General features: G+C 42.6%; 1 protein-coding gene across 1 annotated transcript in view; it reads left to right on the top strand.

Moving 5' to 3' along the window:
• TRIO (trio Rho guanine nucleotide exchange factor) overlaps positions 1 to 23,609 on the top strand; it is a 2,940,676-nt gene that overhangs the window by 1,948,745 nt on the left and 968,322 nt on the right. The window contains 1 exon segment of the mRNA XM_069730426.1: positions 2,542 to 2,653. Within this exon segment, the coding sequence (XP_069586527.1) occupies positions 2,542 to 2,653 (112 nt within the window).

Below are 23,609 nucleotides of genomic sequence, written 5' to 3'. Positions count from 1 at the left end.
GGGTTTAACAGGCCTCTATACCTTCCACGCCAAGAGTCACTGTTTGACCTCTTGGTGTCATGACTAGCATCGGCTCCCCTATACTTGTGTCACTGGGGGTGGTGATGGGGTGAGAGAGGGAGCACACACCTTCTCACAGCCATCTAAATTCTGTGATAGCTATAGATCATGTCATCTAGAGGGTTAATCAGTCAGTAGTGGTTCTGGCGCTCACTGTTGCCTCAGGTGCTCAGCTATCAGCTAAGCAGAGCTCCCTGCAGTGATTGTGCAGGGAAATGCCTATGTTTCAGCTACTTCAACCAATTAGTCATATTGACTGACTAATCACAATTGCAGTGATTTGAGGGCGGTGACCACTGGAATTGGTTGCCACACCACTTGCCGTGCCAGTCAGGTGTCAGCAACTGCTGCCGGCACAGAGCTGTCATTGTGTGTTTACAAACAGTGACAGTTTAAATCCATGGCATGTATAGTATGTAAAAGTGCAGAAACTCACAGCTGCTCCTGACTTGTTATACCCATAATTCGTCATTAAGGGGTTAAGCCAATGTTGATTATGCAGTGTAACTGTATCTTTATTATGTTTTGGTAATAGCTAAAATGCCAAAAATTGTTCCACTGTCCAAATATTACTGGACCTAACTATATATCAGTTTGCACTTCTTCTGCTCTATAGCATGCTCCATGCAAATTATGCCACATTTTCAAAGTGCCAAGCTCCCTTTACTTTATTTTTTTTTCAAACACACAAAGCAGAGTATCAGATTATTTAATAATTCTAAAATTCTATAAATAAAATAATTTAGAAAAAATAGGACTAGAAAATACATCTATCTAAGCACACTTTCCACCCCTCCCCCTCGCTCCATCTACACTATCTACTATATAATTGTTTAAGGGTCACTTTCGTCTTTCTGTCTGTCTTTCTGTCACGGATATTCATTGGTCGCGGCCTCTGTATGTCATGGAATCCAAGTCGCTGATTGGTCGTGGCAAAACGCCCACGACCATTGAAACGACCAATCAGCGACAGGCACAGTCCGGAAGAAAATGGCCGCGCCTTACTCCCCGCAGTCAGTGCCCGCACCGTCACCGCTCACACAGGGTTAATGCCGGCGGTAACGGACCGCGTTATGCCGCGGGTAACTCACTCCGATACCGCCGCTATTAACTCTGTGTGTCCCCAACTTTTTACTATTGATGATGCTTATGCGGCATCAATAGTAAAAAATGTTATGTTAAAAATAATAATAAAAAAAAACCTGCTATACTCACCCTCCGTTGTCCGCTGAGCCGCTTGCGCCGGCCGCCATATTCCATTCCCAGTGATGCATCGCGAGACCGCTAACTCATCTGGGTAATTTTGTAATGCATCCTGGGAACGGAAGATGGCGGCAGCCGCGCGCATATCGCCGGAGCTTCGGTGGATCCCAGGAGGTGAGTATACAATTTTTTTTTATTTTAATTATTTTTTCAACAGGGATATGGTGGCCACACTGCTATATACTATGTGGGCTGTGTTAGATACCGCGTGACTGCTATATACTACATAGGCAGTGTTATATACTCCGTGGGCTGTGTGATATACTCTGTGGGCTGTGCTATATATTACGTGGCCACTGTATATACTGTGTGGGCAGTGTTATATACTACGTGACTGGGCAATATACTATGTGGCTCTGTGCTGTATACTACGTGACTGGGCAATATACTATGTGGCTCTGTGCTGTATACTACGTTACTAGGCAATATACTACATTACTAGGCAATATACTACGTTACTGGGTAGTATACTACGTGGCTGGGCAATATACTACATTACTAGGCAATATACTATGTGGCTGGGCAATATACTACATGGTTGGGCAATATATTACGTGGCTGGGCAATATACTATGTGGCTGGGCAATATACTATGTGGCTGGGCAATATACTATATGGCTGGGCAATATAATATAAGGCTGGGCAATATACTATGTGACTGGGCAATATAATACATGGCTGGGCAATATACTACGTGACTGGGCAATATACTATGTGGCTGTGCAATATACTACGTAACTGGGCAATATACTACATGGCTGGGCAATATACTACGTGGGCTATGCAATATACTACATGGCTGGGCAATATACTACATGGCTGGGCAATATACTACGTGACTGGGCAATATACTACATGGCTGGGCAATATACTACGTGGCTGGGCAATATACTACGTGGCTGGGCAATATACTACGTGGCTGGGCAATATACTACGTGGCTGTGCAATATACTACGTGGGCTGTGCAATATACTACATGGCTGGGCAATATACTACATGGCTGGGCAATATACTACGTGGCTGTGCAATATACTACGTGGCTGGGCAATATACTACGTGGCTGGGCAATATACTACGTGGCTGGGCAATATTCTATGTAACTGGGCAATATACTACGTGGACATGCATATTCTAGAATGCGTTAGAATCGGGCCACCATCTAGTAGGATATATATGTCTTATGATAAAGTTGATTTTTTGTTTTTTATTCCAATTCAGGAACTTCTGACTTGTTGTGAAGAAGGAAAAGGAGAAATTAAGGATGGTTTAGAGGTTATGCTTAGTGTTCCAAAGAGAGCAAATGATGCCATGCATCTCAGCATGCTGGAAGGTAAATTAATCAAAACTACATAAATATGCTACATTTTCATTACAGTTAAAAGGTTATTCTCACAATGCCAACATTTCTTGCATAATATATGTGTGCCTAATCATGTACAATACAAAGCCAACAGAAAGTTTTGTATATGTACCTTTGTGCCTTTTTTTCATCTCCTTCTACTCCTCTGTACTTCCAATTTTTCAGAGCTCAATGGGCGGTCCTCTTCTTACCTGCTAAAACTACATTTCCCAGTAGCACATGATTTCTTCTCATTGTTGCAGGATCCTCCTCATGCTCTTGTGTCTTCTTTCTGATAGTGATAGATAGATCTTAATATATTAAAGAGATGAGAGAGACAGAATAGAGAAGGGAAAGACTAGAGTGTCAATCCCAATGGTGGTGCATGTGGATTTGTGGACCTACTTTACCACAGGGCTTGGCCTTTATAGAAAGAGGCTTAGCTAAGCGGCTACCTAGTGTTCACTGAAGCTCCTAATGATGAAGACAGACTGGGCTGCAGGTAGCTGCTAGGTACCACTCCTAAGCATATCCCAGTACTGCATGCCATGCAGTCTAAGTGCTTTGATCAGACAGCTATGATTTCATAAGGAGAATATGGATTTATTGTACGTCATAGCCACACACCGGTTACATTTTCGAAATCTCTGGAACAGGCCGAATGCCTTTTGGGGTCTCGATCCATTCTAGCAACACAGGGTGGGTGAGATACATAGAATGGCTAGTAGAAGTGAGGTAGCAGAGCTGTGTTTGGTTTCAATGCGTAGCCGGTAACCGGACGGATCTGATGCCTCCAAGGGTGGTTTGCACGTTAATGACCGGGCCAATTTTTACAATTCTGACCACTGTCCCTTTATGAGGTTATAACTCTGGAACACTTCAACGGATCCCGGTGATTCTGACATTGTTTTCTCGAGACATATTGTACTTCATGATAGTGGTAAAATTTTGTTGCTATTACTTGCGTTTATTTGTGAAAAAAAAAAAATGGAAATTTTGTGAAGATTTTGAAAATTTCACAATTTTCCAAGTTTGAATTTTCATGCATTTAAATCACAGAGATATGTTACACAAAATACTTAATAAGTAACATTTCCACATGTCTACTTTACATCAGCACAATTTTGGAAGCAACATATTTTTTTTTCTTAAGAAGTTATAAGGGTTAAAAGTTGACCAGCGATTTCTCATTTTACAACACCATTTTTTTAAGGGACCACATCACATTTGAAGTCACTTTGAGGGGTCTATATGATAGAAAATACCCAAAAGTGACACCATTCTAAAAACTGCACCCCTCAAGGTGCTCAAAACCTCATTTAAGAAGTTTATTAACCCTTCAGGTTATTTACAGGAATTTTTGGAATGTTTTTAAAAAAAATATTTTTCACAAATTACTTCAGATCCAGTTTGTTTTATTTTACCAAGGATAACAGGAGAAATTGGACCCTAAAAGTTGTTTTACAATTTGTCCTGGGTATGCTGATGCCCCATATGTGGGGTTAAACCACTGTTTGGGCGCCTGGCAGAGCTCGGAAGGGAAGGAGCACCATTTTACTTTTCAATGCAAAATTGGCTGGAATTGAGATAAGATGCCATGTCGCGTTTGGAGAACCCATGATGTGCCTAAATAGTGGAAACCCCCCACAAGTGACACAATTTTGGAAAGTACACCCCCTAAGTAACTTATCTAGATGTGTGGTGAGCACTTTGAACCCCCAAGTGCTTCACAGAAATTTATAATGTAGAGCCGTAAAAATTAAAAATCATATTTTTTAACAAAAATGATATTTTCGACCCCATATTTTTTTCACAAGGGAAACAGGAGAAATTGGACCCCAAAAGTTATTGTGCAATTTGTCCTGAGTGCGCTGATACCCCATATGTGGGCATAAACCACTGTTTTGGCGCATGGCAGAGCTTGGAAGGGAAGGAACACTGTTTGACTTTTTTAACGCAGAATAGACTGGAATTGAAAAGATGCTTTTTATTGCAAAAAAGTTTTTGCATCACCACATTTTGAGAGCTATAATGTTTCCATGTTTTGGTCCACAGAGTCATGTGAGGTCTTGTTTTTTGCGGGACGAGCTGATTTTTTTTTGGTACACATGACATTTTTTGATCGCTTTTTATTCTGATATTTGTGAGGCAGAATGCACTAAAACTAGCAATTCATGATTTTTTTTTTTTTGGGGGGGGGGAAAGAGGGGAGGGGGGGTTTATACCGTTCCGCATTTGGTAAAATTGATAAGGCAGTTTTATTCTGCGGGTCAATGCAATTACAGCAATACCTCATGTCTTTTTCTATGTTTTGGTGCTTTTAGACAATAAAAGCTATTTTATATAAAAAATAATTATTTTTTGCATCGCTTTATTCTGAGGGCTATAACTTTTTTATTTTTGTGCTGATGATGATGTGTGGTGGCTCGTTTTTTGCGGGACAAGATGACGTTTTCAGCGGTGCCATGTTTATTTATATCTGTCTTTTTGACCACTTTATGTTCGGTGGTATGATGATGAAACATTGCTTTTTGCCTCGGGTTTATTTATTTTTTTACCGTGTTCTTTGAAGGGGTTAACTAGTGGAGAAGTTTTATAGGCCGGGTCATTACGGATGTGGTGATACTAAATATGTGTATTTTTATTGTGTATTTTTAATTGCATAAAGAAATGTACTTATTGGAACAATATATATATTTTTTCTTTCTTTATTTAGGAATTTAAAAAAATATATTTTTACACATGGTAATATGTTTTTTACTTTTTTACATTATGCAGTGATGTCCCACCCTGGGACAAAGTCAGATCGCTGATCTGACACTTTGCAGAGCACTGTGTCACATCAGCGATCTGACAGGCAGTGCAGGAGGCTTGCCGGCTCCTGCTCTCAGCAGGCACTGACAAGCCACCTCGGAACAATGCGATCACATTGCGTTGTTCTGAGGGTCTCAGGGAAGCATGCAGGGAGCCCCCTCCCTGCACGATGCTTCTCTATGCCACTGGAACGCTGCAATCTTGCTTGATCACAGTGTTCTGAGGGAGAAAGTGCTGGGAGTGGTCCGTGACCGCTCCTGGCACATAGTGCCAGGTGTCAGCTGTGATAATCAGCTGACACCCGGCCACGAGTGGCCACACTCTCCCCGGGAGTGGGGCTGATCGCATATTACGTACTATTCCTTCCATGGCAATTAGGGCCTGGGTCACATGGACGGAATAGTACCTCCAATGGTAGAAATGGGTCTTAAGTTTTACATTTTCTTAGCTGCTAGAAGCAAGGGGAGGCGATTTAGTTTCAGCCCAGAGGGCAGAAGGGGAGTGACCCAAAGATGATAAAGGCTAGTGTAAGGCCATGTTCCTCTCTATGCTATGCTTGCTGTTCACTTTGAAAGTGAGGACCACGTCGTGTAACGTGCTGTGAAGGGACTAGGAACCAGCTAGCAGCCCATACCCCCTGTGGCCCAGCACACACATGGTCACACAGGAAATCGGTGATTGACATGATCCATCTGCTTATATTTGTTGGGCTTGTATTCACCCGTATTTGCATATCTGAACACTGTATATGTATAACCATTGTGTATATAGTGTATTGTCTAGGGCTGCTTTTTAATCCCGATCCACTAGTACACACATCAATTTCTCGACTTAGTTTTCAATGCTACTGGGGCTGGTTTCTGTCCCGATATAATCCTTTTAACGCACTGGGCTTATATATGATGATGAACTAGAGGCAGTGTTACCAGGCTGACTAGGCGGTGTTTCTCTGATGCTTGTCGAGGTTGTGGGTGAGTGTGGTGCCACGTCAATGACTGCGTGGGCATTCTTTCACTCCCCGTGCCTCTCTGGGCCTATGTTAACAGGGTGTGTCTCTGCAAAACTGTACCAAGCTGACCTTACATGTCCCCAGGGGATGCGGAAAGTCACGTTGGTGGAAGTAGACCGCATTAAGTGATCCTTTTGACGCAATAGTCATGTCAGTCGGTGTGCGGGTTCGTCACAGACACCGTAACACTTTCTGTTAATTATGCTATATATGTAAGAACAGGGGACTAACTGAGAAAAAAAATGTACTCCAAAAGAATATTTTTTTACACAGCAAAATTCTACAGTTATTATTCTACTGACTGCACATACATATATATCTTTATAGCCATGCTGGCGACCACACATTCAGACCCACAATTATCAAACAATATTTTCACCCAGGTTACCTAATCAAACACATCCAAAATCAGCCCACACACCTAACAATAACTGTCCCTATATGGACATTAGAAGGTTAATAGTTAAGGTTTGGTATACAGGGGGCTAATGCAGTGTGTTTGCAGGGGTCTCAGAGGTTACTTAGCCTAGTGTGCTCCTCATGATGCCGATGTAGTCAGAGAGAGATTCTGGGCTGCTATTGTGATTTTAAGCCTAGAAGCCTAGCATAAAAGGGAGGTGACAAAGTCACCGGTAAAGTACTGAAGGGGGGAGATATGTGTCACTACGCTTAATGGCGTCACTGATGTGAAATCCTGGGTATTTTGTTCCTGTACACTACTTCTTGCATGGTTTAAGATAAGTTGCATAAATGGGCTAGTTTTTATGTGGACATCCATAGAGTGAGTGGGAGCATGTGCACCTTATCTCCACCTGCAGAACCGGCACTGCCGTGTGCTGACAGGACATGTGTGATGTCACAGTCATGTGTTCATTCATAATGTTACAGCATTTTGTTTCTTTGTTGCTTTCCTGTTTTTACCTGAAGGATCATGTTTGTGTTCCCTTCTTGTTGTTTTATGTTGCTATATAATAAACCAACTGCGATTTAAAGAGACTATGTTACTGTTTTCTACCTCTGTATACCGCCAAGTGAGTTGAACTACCACAACTGGTGGAGAATGCAGACAACGTTCTGAGAACACTAGTAGCAGCTTTGTTCAAGCCGCATGTCCTGAGTAAAGGAGACTACAACCCAGCGAACGATGTCAGTCAAAATGGAGGACTTGCTCAAGCATCTGGAGATCGCACAGCAGCAGCTGGCACATCAGGAGACGAGTAAGTTGCTTATCCAGCAGATGCAACAGCAGCAGCAGCAGCTCCAATAACAGCAGCAATACCAACAGGACCAGTTCAGACAGCAGCAGCAGCAGATTGAGTTGCTTGCCAAATTGGTTTGTGGCAGATAGGAAGCCCATTCCACAAGTCCAGGTGACGACACTTATGTTCAGGAGGTGATTATGTAGAGGCTTTTCTGACTGTTTTTGTGCAGGTAGAGGAGTGAGAGAGACTTCTGCCAGACCAGTGGCCGGAGGTGCTGGCCCGCTATCTAACCGGCGAGCACCAGAAGGTTTATTATTACCTGACCTTACCCTGACCTTAGATGCCCTGGAATATGCCAAACTGAAAACTGAGATACTGGCACGCTCAGGGGTGACTGAGCGAAAAGGGTTCATCAATGGGCATATTGCAGTGATAAACCTCCTCGCCAGGGGCTGGCTGGCACTTTTCAGCCTGGGGGGCAATAAGGCAGTGGCCCTCGAGTTGCGGTGGCCCTCCTTTTCTCTGACCATTGCATTAAAGCAGCTGAGATAATGGGCTTTAAAAACAGACTGGTACATAGATATGGGAACATAACGGAGCTTGCTGCATAGATATGGGTGCAGAAACAAGCTTACTCCTGAGATGTGGGTGCAGAATCGAGCTTACTCCAGAGATATGGGAGCAGAACCAAGCTTACTCCAGAGATATGGGAGCAGAACCCAGCTTACTCTGGAGATATGGGAGCAGAACGGAGCTTACTACAGGGATATGGGCACAGAGCCAAGCTTACTACAAAGATAAGGGAGCAGGATGGAGCTTACTACAGAGAAAATGGAGCAGAACCGAGCTTACTACAGAGATATGCGCACAGAACCAAGCTTACTACAGAGATAAGGGAGCAGAACCGAGCTTACTACAGAGATATGGGAGCAGAACTGAACTTACTACAGAAATAGGGGAGCAGAACAAAGCTTACTCCAGACATATGGGAGCAGAACTGACCTTACTATGGAGATATTGGACCAGAACCGAGCTTACTACAGAGATATGGGAGAAGAACTCGAGCTTACTACAGAGATATGGGAGCAGAACAGAGTTTACTACAGAGATATGGGAGAAGAACCAAGCTTACCACAGAAATATGGGAGCAGAACAGAACTTACTACAGAGATATTGGAGCAGAATTGAGCTTACTACAGAGATATGGGAGCAGAATCGAGCTTACTACAGAGATATGGGAGCAGAACTGAGCTCACTACAGAGATATGGGAGCAGAACCAAGCTTACTACAGAGATAAGGGAGCAGTACCAAGCTTGCTACAGAGATAAGGTAGCAGAACCGAGCTTACTACAGAGATAAGGGAGCAGAAAAGCGCTTAATAAGTCTACTACATGGAACCAAGGGGAACATTCACCGAATCTGGATCAGACCAAGAAGAAAAATGATGACAGGGAATATTTGAATAAATTACTTTTATTTATGTGTAGCAACAGCAAAAAAATCAGTAAAATTAAAGAATTAAAATACTATGTATATGTATTAACTTCTGTGCACATAAAAACATATAAGTACATTAGGCAGGTCAAAAATCTATATAAATATATAAACTGGATACCCTAGAAAGCTTAAAAGTATAAAAGCTGAGATCATATACGTAAAAAACAATATTTATATAAAATTGGAATGGATCTAAAAAATGTATATATACTCTCCAAGCAAATGTAAATATATGTCCAGAAAGTGCTTAGTGCTAATAATACAGAGATGACTTCCTCTATACAGGTCCTTCTCAAAAAATTAGCATATAGTGTTACATTTCATTATTTACCATAATGTAATGATTACAATTAAACTTTCATATATTATAGATTCATTATCCACCAACTGAAATTTGTCAGGTCTTTTATTGTTTTAATACTGATGATTTTGGCATACAACTCCTGATAACCCAAAAAACCTGTCTCAATAAATTAGCATATCAAGAAAAGGTTCTCTAAACGACCTATTACCCTAATCTTCTGAATCAACTAATTAACTCTAAACACATGCAAAAGATACCTGAGGCTTTTATAAACTCCCTGCCTGGTTCATTACTCAAAACCCCCATCATGGGTAAGACTAGGGACCTGACAGATGTCAAGAAGGCCATCATTGACACCCTCAAGCAAGAGGGTAAGACCCAGAAAGAAATTTCTCAACAAATAGGCTGTTCCCAGAGTGCTGTATCAAGGCACCTCAATGGTAAGTCTGTTGGAAGGAAACAATGTGGCAGAAAACGCTGTACAACGAGAAGAGGAGACCGGACCCTGAGGAAGATTGTGGAGAAGGAACAATTCCAGACCTTGGGGGACCTGAGGAAGCAGTGGACTGAGTCTGGTGTGGAAACATCCAGAGCCACCATGCACAGGCGTGTGCAGGAAATGGGCTACAGGTGCCGAAATGGGCTACAGAGAAGCAGCACTGGACTGTTGCTAAGTGGTCCCAAGTACTTTTTTCTGATGAAAGCAAATTTTGCATGTCATTCGGAAATCAAGGTGCCAGAGTCTGGAGGAAGACTGGGGAGAAGGAAATGCCAAAATGCCTGAAGTCCAGTGTCAAGTACCCACAGTCAGTGATGGTGTGGGGTGCCATGTCAGCTGCTGGTGTTGGTCCACTGTGTTTCATCAAGGGCAGGGTCAATGCAGCTAGCTATCAGGAGATTTTGGAGCACTTCATGCTTCCATCGGCTGAAATGCTTTATGGAGATGAAGATTTCATTTTTCAGCACGACCTGGCACCTGCTCACAGTGCCAGAACCACTGGTAAATGGTTTACTGACCATGGTATTACTGTGCTCAATTGGCCTGCCAACTCTCCTGACCTGAACCCCATAGAGAATCTGTGGGATATTGTGAAGAGAAAGTTTAGAGACGCAAGACCCAACACTCTGGATGAGCTTAAGGCCGCTATTGAAGCATCCTGGGCCTCCATAACATCTCAGCAGTGTCACAGGCTGATTGCCTCCATGCCACGCCGCATTGAAGCAGTCATTTCTGCCAAAGGATTCCCGACCAAGTATTGAGTGCATAACTGAACATTATTATTTGATGGTTTTTTTGTTTGTTATTAAAAAACACTTTTATTTGATTGGATGGGTGAAATATGCTAATTTATTGAGACAGGTTTTTTGGGTTATCAGGAGTTGTATGCCAAAATCATCAGTATTAAAACAATAAAAGACCTGACAAATTTCAGTTGGTGGATAATGAACCTATAATATATGAAAGTTTAATTGTAATCATTACATTATGGTAAATAATGAAATTTAACACTATATGCTAATTTTTTGAGAAGGACCTGTATATGTTGTATGTAGAGTTCACATGCAGGAATTACTGGCCAAAAAGTGCAAAGTGTAAACCAAATACCGTATAAAAAAAAAATCGCATGAAAAAGTAAGAAAGTGCATAGTGCTATTTTATATATATAAAAAGGATAATTCATACGTGACAAGCTCACATGTAAACAATATTGACCAAAGTGCTGTGTGTATAACAAGAAGAAAATGGTATGCCAGGTATACCGTACACTCTCTACATGGGACAATGCTCAATATGTATATGATTCAGTATTATTACTATACAAAGCTGAGGGGAAAATATCTCCAGGACCGCCAAATATATCAAGCTGTGCACCCCGACACGTGTTTCGGACCCAAAAGTTCCTTCGTCAGGGGGTATATTGGGTTAAGACCGAGGGGTTTATATATCATAAGTGAAGTGAGTCAACATGCCAATCTCAGCGTCCACAGCATGCACGGCGCATGCGCAGCCCAAACAACCCGGAAGTCCGAGATCAGGCATCACGTGACCGGACGCACATGATAGTACATGGCGTTGTCAAGGTCACTGTGATGCATTGATCCGGATCGTCGAGCGCCGGGCGCGCACGCGCACTGCCGCGGGCCCGATATGGGCAGGAAGATAGAGGTATGACTCATATGCATCAATGCTAAATGCCGGCCATGTAGGCGGCGCATGCGCAGTCCGTAAACCCCGATGCCCGAGACAAACAACGGAGACCACCGCACTAAGGCGTATGGTCACCGCAAACAAGAGCCCGAGCACCGAAGCACCAGACGCGCACGCGCACCATGACCAGCATAGCATTGGCCATTAAAAAAGAATAAGGTGATGTGATAGGTGGGACAAAAAAAGGGGGGGCAGTGAATCTATTAGTGCCATGTTAATGTGCCCACAATGTGCGATGTACCCGCTACCGGGACACTGCCCCACATGACCCCAGTATAACCAGGGCCACGGAAAGCCGCACCCGGAGCAAGAGACCACGTGAGCACACCCACATATTCGGGCACATACCCAGCATAGCACAAATAATAAATGACATGTAGTTGGTACTAAAGAAAACAATATATAAAATATAATGCAAATTACCTGCATATCTAAATATATAATATAAGTGTTCCAAATAGGACATGAAGGAATGCAAAACATAAGAGTACATATACATAGTAAAACATATTAGTGAATCACCACAAAATATTATATCACATTAATTTCTAGCATTTATATTTTCTCAGCCAGGACAGATGTTCAATAAAGACGGTCCACGTGACTCAATCCCACATCTCCGAAAACCGACTTCCCAGGGAGAACATGGAGTACCAGGATCCCATGAAGACTCCACATCAAATGAACACTCACACAGGTAAGTAATATAATTGCCTAAAATGTGCAATAAAGAGAATATTAAAAACATATAATTGTACCATATCGGTCAAGAAACCTAAAAACAATAAAATATTATAAATAAAAATGTAATTACATATACACAAGATAAAATAAAATAAAACATGAATGGATACATAGAACACTAAAAATTGTTGACCATGGATTAGAGGGATGATCAATTTTATCCTAAAAATGGAGCAAAACTCAGGTTTTCATTTAGGCCGTTAGGGGAAGACTGTATCTAGTAGCCAAATCCATTTTGTTTCACGTTGTGCCAAAGGTATGCTGATTTCCCCCCCCTCTCTCTCGTTTAGTTTGATTTGGTCTATTCCGGATACTTGTAACAGGGAAGCATCACAGTTATGATATTACTTAAAGTGCTTGGGAATGGTTTTTAACGTTGTTATATCGTCAATATTCCTTGCTGCCTGTATACCTCGCACATGTTCCCGTGTGCGGATTTTTAATTGGCGGGTTGTCATCCCTATATATATTAGGGAACATGGGCATGTGGCATAATAAATTACGGAACGAGATGTGCACTGTGATGCTTCCCTGTTACAAGTATCCGGAATAGACCAAATCAAACCAAACGAGAGGGGGGGGAAATCAGCATACCTTTGGCACAACGTGGAACAAAATGGATTTGGCTACTAGATACAGTCTCCCCTAACGGCCTAAATGAAAACCTGAGTTTTGCTCCATTTTTTAGGATAAAATTGATCATCCCTGTAATCCATGGTCAACAATTTTTAGTGTTCTATGTATCCATTCATGTTTTATTTTATTTTATTTTATCTTGTGTATATATAATTACATTTTTATTTATAATATTTTATTGTTTTTAGGTTTCTTGACCGATATGGTACAATTATATGTTTTTAATCTCTTTATTGCACATTTTAGGCTATTATATTACTTACCTATGTGAGTGTTCATTTGATGTGGAGTCTTCATGGGATCCTGGTACTCCATGTTCTCCCTGGGAAGTCGGTTTTCGGAGATGTGGGATTGAGTCACGTGGACCGTCTTTATTGAACATCTGTCCTGGCTGAGAAAATATAAATGCTAGAAATTAATGTGATATAATATTTTGTGGTGATTCACTAATATTTTTTAGTATGTATATGTACTCTTTTATGTTTTCATTCCTTCATGTCCTATTTGGAACACTTATATTATATATTTAGATATGCAGGTAATTTGCATTATATTTTTTATATTGTTTTCTTTAGTACCAACTACATGTCATTTATTATTTGTGCTATGCTGGGTATGTGCCCGAATATGTGGGTGTGCTCGCGTGGTCTCTTGCTCCGGGTGCGGCTTCCCGTGGCCCTGGTTATACTGGGGTCATGTGGGGCAGTGTCCCGGTAGCGGGTACATCGCACATTGTGGGCACATTAACATGGCACTAATAGATTCACTGCCCCCCCTTTTTTTGTCCCACCTATCACATCACCTTATTCTTTTTTAATGGCCAATGCTATGCTGGTCATGGTGCGCGTGCGCGTCTGGCGCTTGGGTGCTCGGGCTCTTGTTTGCGGTGACCATACGCCTTAGTGTGGTGGTCTCCGTTGTTTGTCTCGAGCATCGGGGTTTACGGACTGCGCATGCGCCGCCTACATGGCCGGCATTTAGCATTGATGCATATGAGTCATACCTCTATCTTCCTGCCCATATTGGGCCCGCGGCAGTGCGCCTGCGCGCTCGACGATCCGGATCATGGCATCACAGTGACCTTGGCAACGCCATGTACAATCATGTGCGTCCAGTCACGTGATGCCTGATCTCGGACTTCCGGGTTGTTTGGGCTGCGCATGCGCCGTGCATGCTGTGGACGCTGAGATTGGCATGTTGACTCACTTCACTTATGATATATAAACCCCTCGGTCTTAACCCAATATACCCCCTGACGAAGGAACTTTTGGGTCCGAAACACGTGTCGGGGTGCACAGCTTGATATATTTGGCGGTCCTGGAGATATTTTCCCCTCAGCTTTGTATAGTAAGTAATACTGAATCATATACATATTGAGCATTGTCCCATGTAGAGAGTGTACGGTATACCTGGCATACCATTTTCTTCTTGTTATACACACAGCACTTTGGTCAATATTGTTTACATGTGAGCTTGTCACGTTTGAATTATCCTTTTTATATATATAAAATAGCACTATGCACTTTTTTACTTTTTCATGCGATTTTTTTTTTATACGGTATTTGGTTTACACTTTGCACTTTTTGGCCAGTAATTCCTGCATGTGAACTCTACATACAACATATATAGAGGAAGTCATCTCTGTATTATTAGCACTAAGCACCTTCTGGACATATATTTACATTTGCTTGGATTGTATATATACATTTTTTAGATCCATTCCAATTTTATATAAATATTGTTTTTTACGTATATGATCTCAGCTTTTATACTTTTAAGCTTTCTGGGGTATCCAGTTTATATATTTATATAGATTTTGACCTGCCTAATGTACTTATATGTTTTTATGTGCACAGAAGTAAATACATATACATAGTATTTTAATTCTTTAATTTTACAAAATTTTTTGCTGTTGCTACACATAAATAAAAGTAATTTATTCAAATATTCCCTGTCATCATTTTTCTTCTTGGTCTGATCCAGATTCGGTGAATGTTCCCCTCGCTTTTCTAGTGGTTTTCACTTATTTCTTTGACACAGGTGGTGGCCGGGTTTATTATTGATACTTATTTATGGGTATACTATCTACAGTTAGGGCCAGAAATATTTGGACAGTGACACAAGTTTTGTTATTTTAGCTGTTTAAAAAAACATGTTCAGAAATACAATTATATATATATAATATGGGCTGAAAGTGCACACTCCCAGCTGCAATATGATAGTTTCCACATCCAAATCGGAGAAAGGGTTTAGGAATCATAGCTCTGTAATGCATAGCGTCCTCTTTTTCAAGGGACCAAAAGTAATTGGACAATGGACTCTAAGGGCTGCAATTAACTCTGAAGGCATCTCCCTCGTTAACCTGTAATCAATGAAGTAGTTAAAAGGTCAGGGGTGGATTCCAGGTGTGTGGTTTTGCATTTGGAAGCTGTTGCTGTGAGCAGACAACATGCGGTCAAAGGAACTCTCAATTGAGGTGAAGCAGAACATCCTGAGGCTGAAAAAAAAGAAAAAATCCATCAGAGAGATAGCAGACATGCTTGGAGTAGCAAAATCAACAGTTGGGTACATTCTGAGAAAAAAGGAATTGACTGGTGAGCTTGGGAACTCAAAAAGGCCTGGGCGTCCACGGATGACAACAGTGGTGGATGATCGCCGCATACTTAATTTGGTGAAGAAGAACCCGTTCACAACATCAACTGAAGTCCAGAACACTCTCAGTGAAGTAGGTGTATCTGTCTCTAAGTCAACAGTAAAGAGAAGACTCCATGACAGTAAATACAAAGGGTTCACATCTAGATGCAAACCATTCATCAATACCAAAAATAGACAGGCCAGAGTTAAATTTGCAGAAAAACACCTCAAGAAGCCAGCTCAGTTCTGGAAAAGTATTCTATGGACAGATGAGACAAAGATCAACCTGTACCAGAATGATGGGAAGAAAAAAGTTTGGAGAAGAAAGGGAACGGCACATGATCCAAGGCACACCACATCCTCTGTAAAACATGGTGGAGGCAACGTGATGGCATGGGCATGCATGGCTTTCAATGGCACTGGGTCACTTGTGTTTATTGATGACATAAGAGCAGACAAGAGTAGCCGGATGAATTCTGAAGTGTACCGGGATATACTTTCAGCCCAGATTCAGCCAAATGCTGCAAAGTTGATTGGACGGCGCTTCATAGTACAGATGGACAATGACCCCAAGCATACATCCAAAGCTACCCAGGAGTTCATGAGTGCCAAAAAGTGGAACATTCTGCAATGGCCAAGTCAATCTCCAGATCTAAACCCAATTGAGCATGCATTTCACTTGCTCAAATCCAGACTTAAGACGGAAAGACCCACAAACAAGCAAGACCTGAAGGCTGCGGCTGTAAAGGCCTGGCAAAGCATTAAGAAGGAGGAAACCCAGCGTTTGGTGATGTCTATGGGTTCCAGACTTAAGGCAGTGATTGCCTCCAAAGGATTTGCAACAAAATATTGAAAATAAAAATATTTTGTTTGGGTTATGTTTATTTGTCCAATTACTTTTGACCTCCTAAAATGTGGAGTGTTTGTAAAGAAATGTGTACAATTCCTACATTTTCTATCAGATATTTTTGTTCAACCCTTCAAATTAAACGTTACAATCTGCACTTGAATTCTGTTGTAGAGGTTTCATTTCAAATCCAATGTGGTGGCATGCAGAGCCCAACTCGCGAAAATTGTGTCACTGTCCAAATATTTCTGGCCCTAACTGTATATAGTATTTATATCTTTTTTATATATACCTGGTTTTTACTCCTGTGTTCCGTTGAATACATGGAACCAAGCCTGCTACATAGAAACTGGAGCTGAACCGAGCTTACGGCATACATTTGGTACCATAATCTAGATAACTACATTGATACAGTACCAGAACCAAGCTTACTGCTTAGATATGGTGCCATAACTGAGCTTACCTAGACATACAGTGCCTTATGAAAGTATTTGGCTCCCTTGAACTTTTCAACCTTCTCCTACATATCACACTTCTAACATAGAGATACCAAATGTAAATTGTGAACACAATTGTGAAGTTGAACGAAATTCATTGGTTATTTTAAATTTTTGTGAAAAATTCAAAAACTGAAAAGTGGGGGGTGCAATATTATTCGGCCCCTTTACTTTTGGCGCAGCAAATTCACTCCAGAAGTTCATTTTGGATCTCTCAATGATCCAATGTTGTTCTAACTGCCTAATGAGGATAAATATAATCCACCTGTGTGTAATCAAATCTCCGTATAAATGCACCTGCTCTGTGATAGTCTTAGGGTTCTGTTTGAAGTACAGAGAGCATCATGAAGACCAAGGAACACAACAGGTAGGTCCGTGATACTGTTGTGGAGAAGTTTAAAACCGGATTGGATACAAAATGATTTCCAAAACTTTAAACATCCCAAGGAGCACTGTGCAAGCGATCATATTGAAATGGAAGGAGTATCATACCACTGCAAATCTTCCAAGACCCGGCTGTCCCTCTAAACTTTCATCTCAAACAAGGAGACGACTAATCAGAGATGCAGCCAAGAGGCTAAGGATTACTCTGGATGAACTGCAGAGATCTGCAGCTGAGGTGGGACAGTCTGTCCATAGGACAACAATCAGTCGTACACTGCACAAATCTGGCCTTTATGGAAGAGTGGCAAGAAGAAAGCTATTTCGCAAAGATATCCATAAAAAAATGTTGTTTAAAGTTTGCAACAAGCCACCTGGGAGACACACCAAACATGTGAAAGAAAGTGCTCTGGTCAGATGAAACCAAAATTGAACTCTTTGGCAACAATGCCAAAAGATATGTTAGGCGTAAAGGCAACACAGCTCATCACCCTTAACACACCATCCCCACTGTCAAACATGGTGGTGTGGCAGCATCATGGTTTGGGCCTGCTTTTCCTCAGCAGAGACAGGGAAGATGGTTAAAATTGATAGAAAGTTGGATGGTGCCAAATGCAGGACTATTCTTGAAGAAAAACTGTTGGAGTCTGCAAAAGACCTGAGACTGAGACGGAGATTTATCTTCCAACAAGACAACAATCCTAAGCATAAAGCAAAATCTACAATGCAATGGTTCACAAACAAATGTATCCAGATGTTAGAATGGCCAAGTCAAAATCCAGATCTGAATCCAATCGAGAATATGTGGAAAGAGCTGAAAACTGCTTTTCACAAACAATCTCCATCAAACCTCACTTAGCTCGAGCTGCTTGCCAAAGAAGAATGGGCAAGAATTTCAGTCTCTCAATGTACAAAACTGATAGACATACCCCAAGCGACTTGCTGCTGTAATCGCAGTAAAAGGTGGCGCAACAAAGTATTAAGTTAAAGGGGGCGAATAATATTGCATGCCCTACTTTTCAGGTTTTGAATTTCCACAAAAATGTAAAATAACGAATAAATTTCGTTCAACTTCACAATTGTGTTCCACTTGTTGATTCTTCACCAAAAATTTACATTTAATATCTTTATGTTTGACGCCTGATATGTAGGAAAAGGTTGAAAAGTTCAAGGGAGCCGAATAGTTTCGCAAGGCACTGTATATATTGCTCCACTGTCTCCCTTCCTCTCAATGTGGTCACCCGATACAGTAATTCTCCATTGACTGCAAAATGTGGGAACCTAGTGTCAGCCCCCGCCTCTTAAGCAACCCCAGCTATCACAGACACATTTTCGAATGCCCCTTTTTGGGTAAGATTCCGCATTTGAGCAGAGTCAAAATTTTTGCCAGAAACCTCCAGTTCAGGAACATAGGCCTCACTGGCCACTGTCTTGTCCTCTTCACCCACCAGGACACACAAGGGGAACTTCTCCACCTCCGGCCGCGACGTGGATTTATCAGGGTTGAGTTGGCTTCTGTCTAAGTTATTTAGCATCCCAGCCTTTCCCCATAAGTCCCAAAACAGGCTGAAGTCCCACTTGATTATCACGGGGTGTAGTAAGTCTTTCACAACTCCGACCTCATGAGACTCAGTAACTCGACTTGTTTTTATATACACTCTGGAGATGAGATAGTCCTTGGCATCCCCGTCGATACAGCAGACACCCACGAGTTTTCCTGGGATCATCTTGTGGAGGAGTGTAGCCCCTATCAGGGTCAACAAACTCCCTGAGTCCAACAGTTCTTACACCAGCACCCCATTTATGGTCACTGGAAATGAATGCGGCCCCTCTCTTGGCTGATAGTCCACACTGCAAAAAGGATAAGCACAGTACAAGCAGCACCTGCCTAGGCTAGAATCCATCTGCTTGGAAGACATAGTGTCATGCTTCTGCAGTGCAGTATAGTGCAACCTCCACCAGAGGGAGCTTGAGAGGGAAGTGAGATTGCGTACATAGAGTAGTACCACAGAGCAACAGCACAGGTGCCACCAAGTGGCGAGAGAGTGGTCAAAGAAGAAGAGTCAAAAACAGTCAGATACAGAAGTACTAAAGGTATCAGCAGTATATGTGGTCAGGAACAAGCTGGGAGGTTCAGCAACGGTCAGATGTGGATAAAACAAAGACAGAAGGCAGAAGCGAGTCAGAATACAAGTCAGAAACCAGAAACCAGAGAATCAAACCAACAAACAGGGGAACGTTGGGAAAAGGGCAGACAGAGGGAGTCAACAGACACGGGGCAAGTCAGGGATCACAGCAGGACAAAACAAGAGCTACCAGAGTCAGGTTCACATGCCAAAGGCAGAACTATAGTGGACACCGCCAGCAGGGTGCATAGGAGCTAAATAGCAAACCTGAACCCAGAATGAGGCAGAACAAAGTTAACCCTTGACATGATCCACCCGGAAAAAGGGCAGACAGGATTAAACCCTGGAACAGATCAAGACAGTACCTTCCTCTCAAGGGTGCCACCGGACCCCCAGGCTTCCCAGGATAACGTGCGTGAAGTGCCCAAATCAGTCGATCAGCATGGACAGATTGCGCCGGGACCCAGATCGAACATCAGGGCCATAACCCCTCTAATGGACCAAATACTGAAGTGAACTATGGATCATGCGAGAATCCACAATCTGTTCCACTTCACACTTGGTCTGACCATCCAGAGAGACAGGAGGCGGAGGGGATGGAGGCCCAGCGGAGGATGATACAAATGACTTAAGAACGGATTTATGGAACACATTGGGGAACTGAAGCTACGGAGGAAGGCGTCAGTGAAAGGCAACTGGATTGAACCATAAACAAATGTTCTTGGTAGACAACCACACTTTATCTCCTATCATGAATATAGGTCCTACAGACCGTCGCTTATCCGCAAAAAGTTTGTTTGCCCTGAGCCTCCCCAATGTTCTTCTGGACCTCCCTCCACACCTCCCCTGAATCCAGCCTAGAAAATTCTCCAAATTGGGGGTGAAAACCGTAGTTACAGAAGAATGGAGAGGTGCCAGTGGACTGGTTAATCCGATTGTTAAATGCAAACTCAGCCATGAGCAACGAAGAACACCAATCATCCTGCTGAGACGTAGCAAGACACCTCAAAATCTGTTCAAGTGACTGATTGGTCCCCTCCTTCTGACCATTGGTCTCATGACCAATGGTCAGAAGGAGGGGACCAATCAGTCACTTGAACAGATTTTGAGGTGTCTTGTTACGTCTCAGCAGGATGATTGGTGTTCTTCATTGCCATTGCCCATGGCTGAGTTTGCATTTAAAAGCAGAGGAGAAGGTCAAGCAAATACCCAATCTCTTACAAAATGCCCTCCAAAATTTGGACACAAATTATACCCCTCTATCAGAAACCACATTCAAAGGCACGCCATGCAGCCGTACAACGTGCTCAACAAAGAACTTAGATAGTGTTTCAGCATTAGGCAATCCTGCCAGAGGTACAAAATGTGCCTGTTTACTGAATCTGTGAACCACTATCCAGATTACAGTTTTGCCATTGGAAGGAGGGAGATCAGTGATAAAATCAATGGACAAATGAGCTCAAGGTCTATCTGGAATTGGCAATGGCACCAATTCCCCAGCTGGCCGGTTATGGGAGCTCTTAGCACGGGCACATGTATCACAAGAAGACACAAACACAGTGATATCAGAGGGCATGGAGGGCCACCAAAACAGCCTAGCAATGGCTTTCCAGGTGGCTGAGATCCCCAGGTGTCCACTGAGAGCAGAATCATGGAATTCCTGGAGAACCCTCAACCGGTAGTTCTTGTGGTCCGTAATCACCGTGATCCAATGAACCGTCCCCTCCAAAAAATGCCTCCATTCTTCAAAAGCCAATTTTATGGCCAATAACTCCCGGTTACCAACGTCATAGTTCCTCTCTGCAGAAGAAAACTTCCTCGAGAAAAAGGCACATGGTCTTAAATTGGTCAAAGTAACGGGTCCCTGAGACAACACCGCCTCTACTCCCACCTCTGATGCGTCCACCGTTACAATGAATGGTTCAGATGGATCGGGCTGAACCAATACAGGAGCAGACATAAAACACTTCTTTCAAGTAAAAAATGCTTCAACTTCCAAAGGTGACCAAACTTTGAGATCAGTTCCTAATGAGTGAGATCAGTGAGTGGCTTGACCACCTGAGAAAACCCCTTGATGAATGTTCGATAATAATTGGTGAAACCCAGAAAACGCTGCAACCCTTTTAGGTCTCTGGATTGCATCCAATCAACAGTGGCCTGTACCTTTCCAGGATCCATCCGAAACCCATTGACAGAAAGGATGTTTCCCAGAAAGGAAAGCTCCTGGACACAAAACAGACATTTCTCGAGTTTAGTGAACAGAGAATTTCCCTGTAACCTGTGAAGAACAGCACGTAAATGACAAATGTGGGATTCCTTGTCAGGCGAGAAAACAAGGATATCATCCGGTATACAACCATAAAGCGCCCGATAAAAGCAGAGAAAACATCAGTCATGAAGTTCTGAAACACCACGGTCACCTTCGTGAGACCGAAGGGCATAACCAAATTTTCAAACAGACCCTTGGAGGTGAGAAATGCCGTTTTCCACTCATCCCCTTCCTGAATGCAGATAAGGTTATGTGCTCCCCTGAGATCAAGTTTGGAAAACCACTTAGCGCCAGACAATCTGTTATAGAGTTTAGGAATGAGTGGGAGAGGGTAGGTATTTCTCACCGTAATTTTATTTAGTTACCAGAAATTGAGGCACGGGCGTAAACCACCATATTTTTTCTTGACAAAAAAGAATCACGCGGCCACAGGTGAGACAGAGGGACGGATGTGACCTTTGCGTAGACTATCAGAGATACGTTCCGGGCCAGAAAGATTGTACAAACAGGCTTTGGGCAATTTAGAACCCGGAATAAGATTAATGGTACAACCATAAGGGCTATGGGGTGGCAAGACCTCTTTTTCGGAGAACACGTCCTCAAAGTCCTTTAGGTACTCCGGAACACCCTCCAGACTAATGACAGACACAAAAACAGCAGAAAGACAACCATTGGAACAATTAGGACCCCATTTAACAATATCACGAGATCCCCAGCATATAACAGGATTATGCCTCTGTAACCAGGGGAACCCCAACACCAGTCCCACAGGAAGATTATTCATAACATAATATAAAATTTGTTCCCGGTGCGAATAACCCACCTTGAGGAGGAACTCCTCAGAGACAAATTTAAGGATATTTTAAGCGAACTGTGTCTTATCAATGGCAACGATATGGATGGGAGTCTCTAGCCTAACTGTCCCTAACTTTAACTTGGACACCAGACTAGAGTCAATGAAGTTCATGGAAGATCCATAGTCCACAAACGCTGAAGTGGATGCAAAACCACCTCCATAACACAGTTCCACCTTTAACAAAACTTTTTGAAATGATGAAAATGGTACCTGAGAGTCTGGATGACCTCATAGACTATCACCCAGACTCGGCAGCATGTTACTCGATGGACAAAAAGGGACAGTCCTTCTTCCAATGTCCCGGATCTCCACAATAAAAACATAATTTCCCATCACGTTGTCGCTTCCTCTCTTTCTCCTTGGAGTTGGTGGCACCAATTTCCATAGTCTCCTTGAATTACATCACCTCAGACTTGGCAGTCAATACAGGAATCTCACGCTGGATAATTCCTCTCTTCTGTTATCTCCGTTCCATACAAATGGCCTGGCTCATGACCTCTTCCAGGGGACTGGATGGCATATGAAGGGCCAGTGCATCCTTGAGATGATCAGAAAGTCCTATCTCAAACAGGCATCTCAGAGCAGAGTCATCCCAAGAGACCTCAACAGACCACCGCCTAAACTCAGAACAATACTGTTCAGCTGTGAGTTCATTCTGGGAGAGACCCATGATCATGTCCTCTGCTACCATGACCCGGTCTGGTTCATCATAGATCAGTCCCAAAGCCTCAAAGAGTCTGTCCACAGACACACGTTCAGGGGCAGAAGCAGGTAAAGAGAAAGCCCACGACTGAGGTCCCACTCGCAGTAAGGAAATGATTATCCCCACCTGCTGACTCTCTTCTCCAGAAGTTTGGGGTCTAAGAAAAAACTATAGTTTGCAACTCTCCTTTAAAGTACGGAATTTCTCCCTCTCCCCGG

Source organism: Ranitomeya imitator, chromosome 6, assembly GCF_032444005.1.
Source record: "Ranitomeya imitator isolate aRanImi1 chromosome 6, aRanImi1.pri, whole genome shotgun sequence".
Taxonomy (NCBI): domain Eukaryota; kingdom Metazoa; phylum Chordata; class Amphibia; order Anura; family Dendrobatidae; genus Ranitomeya; species Ranitomeya imitator.
The sequence above is the reverse complement of the archived record's forward strand: the minus strand, read 5'-3'. Positions and strand labels throughout refer to the sequence as shown.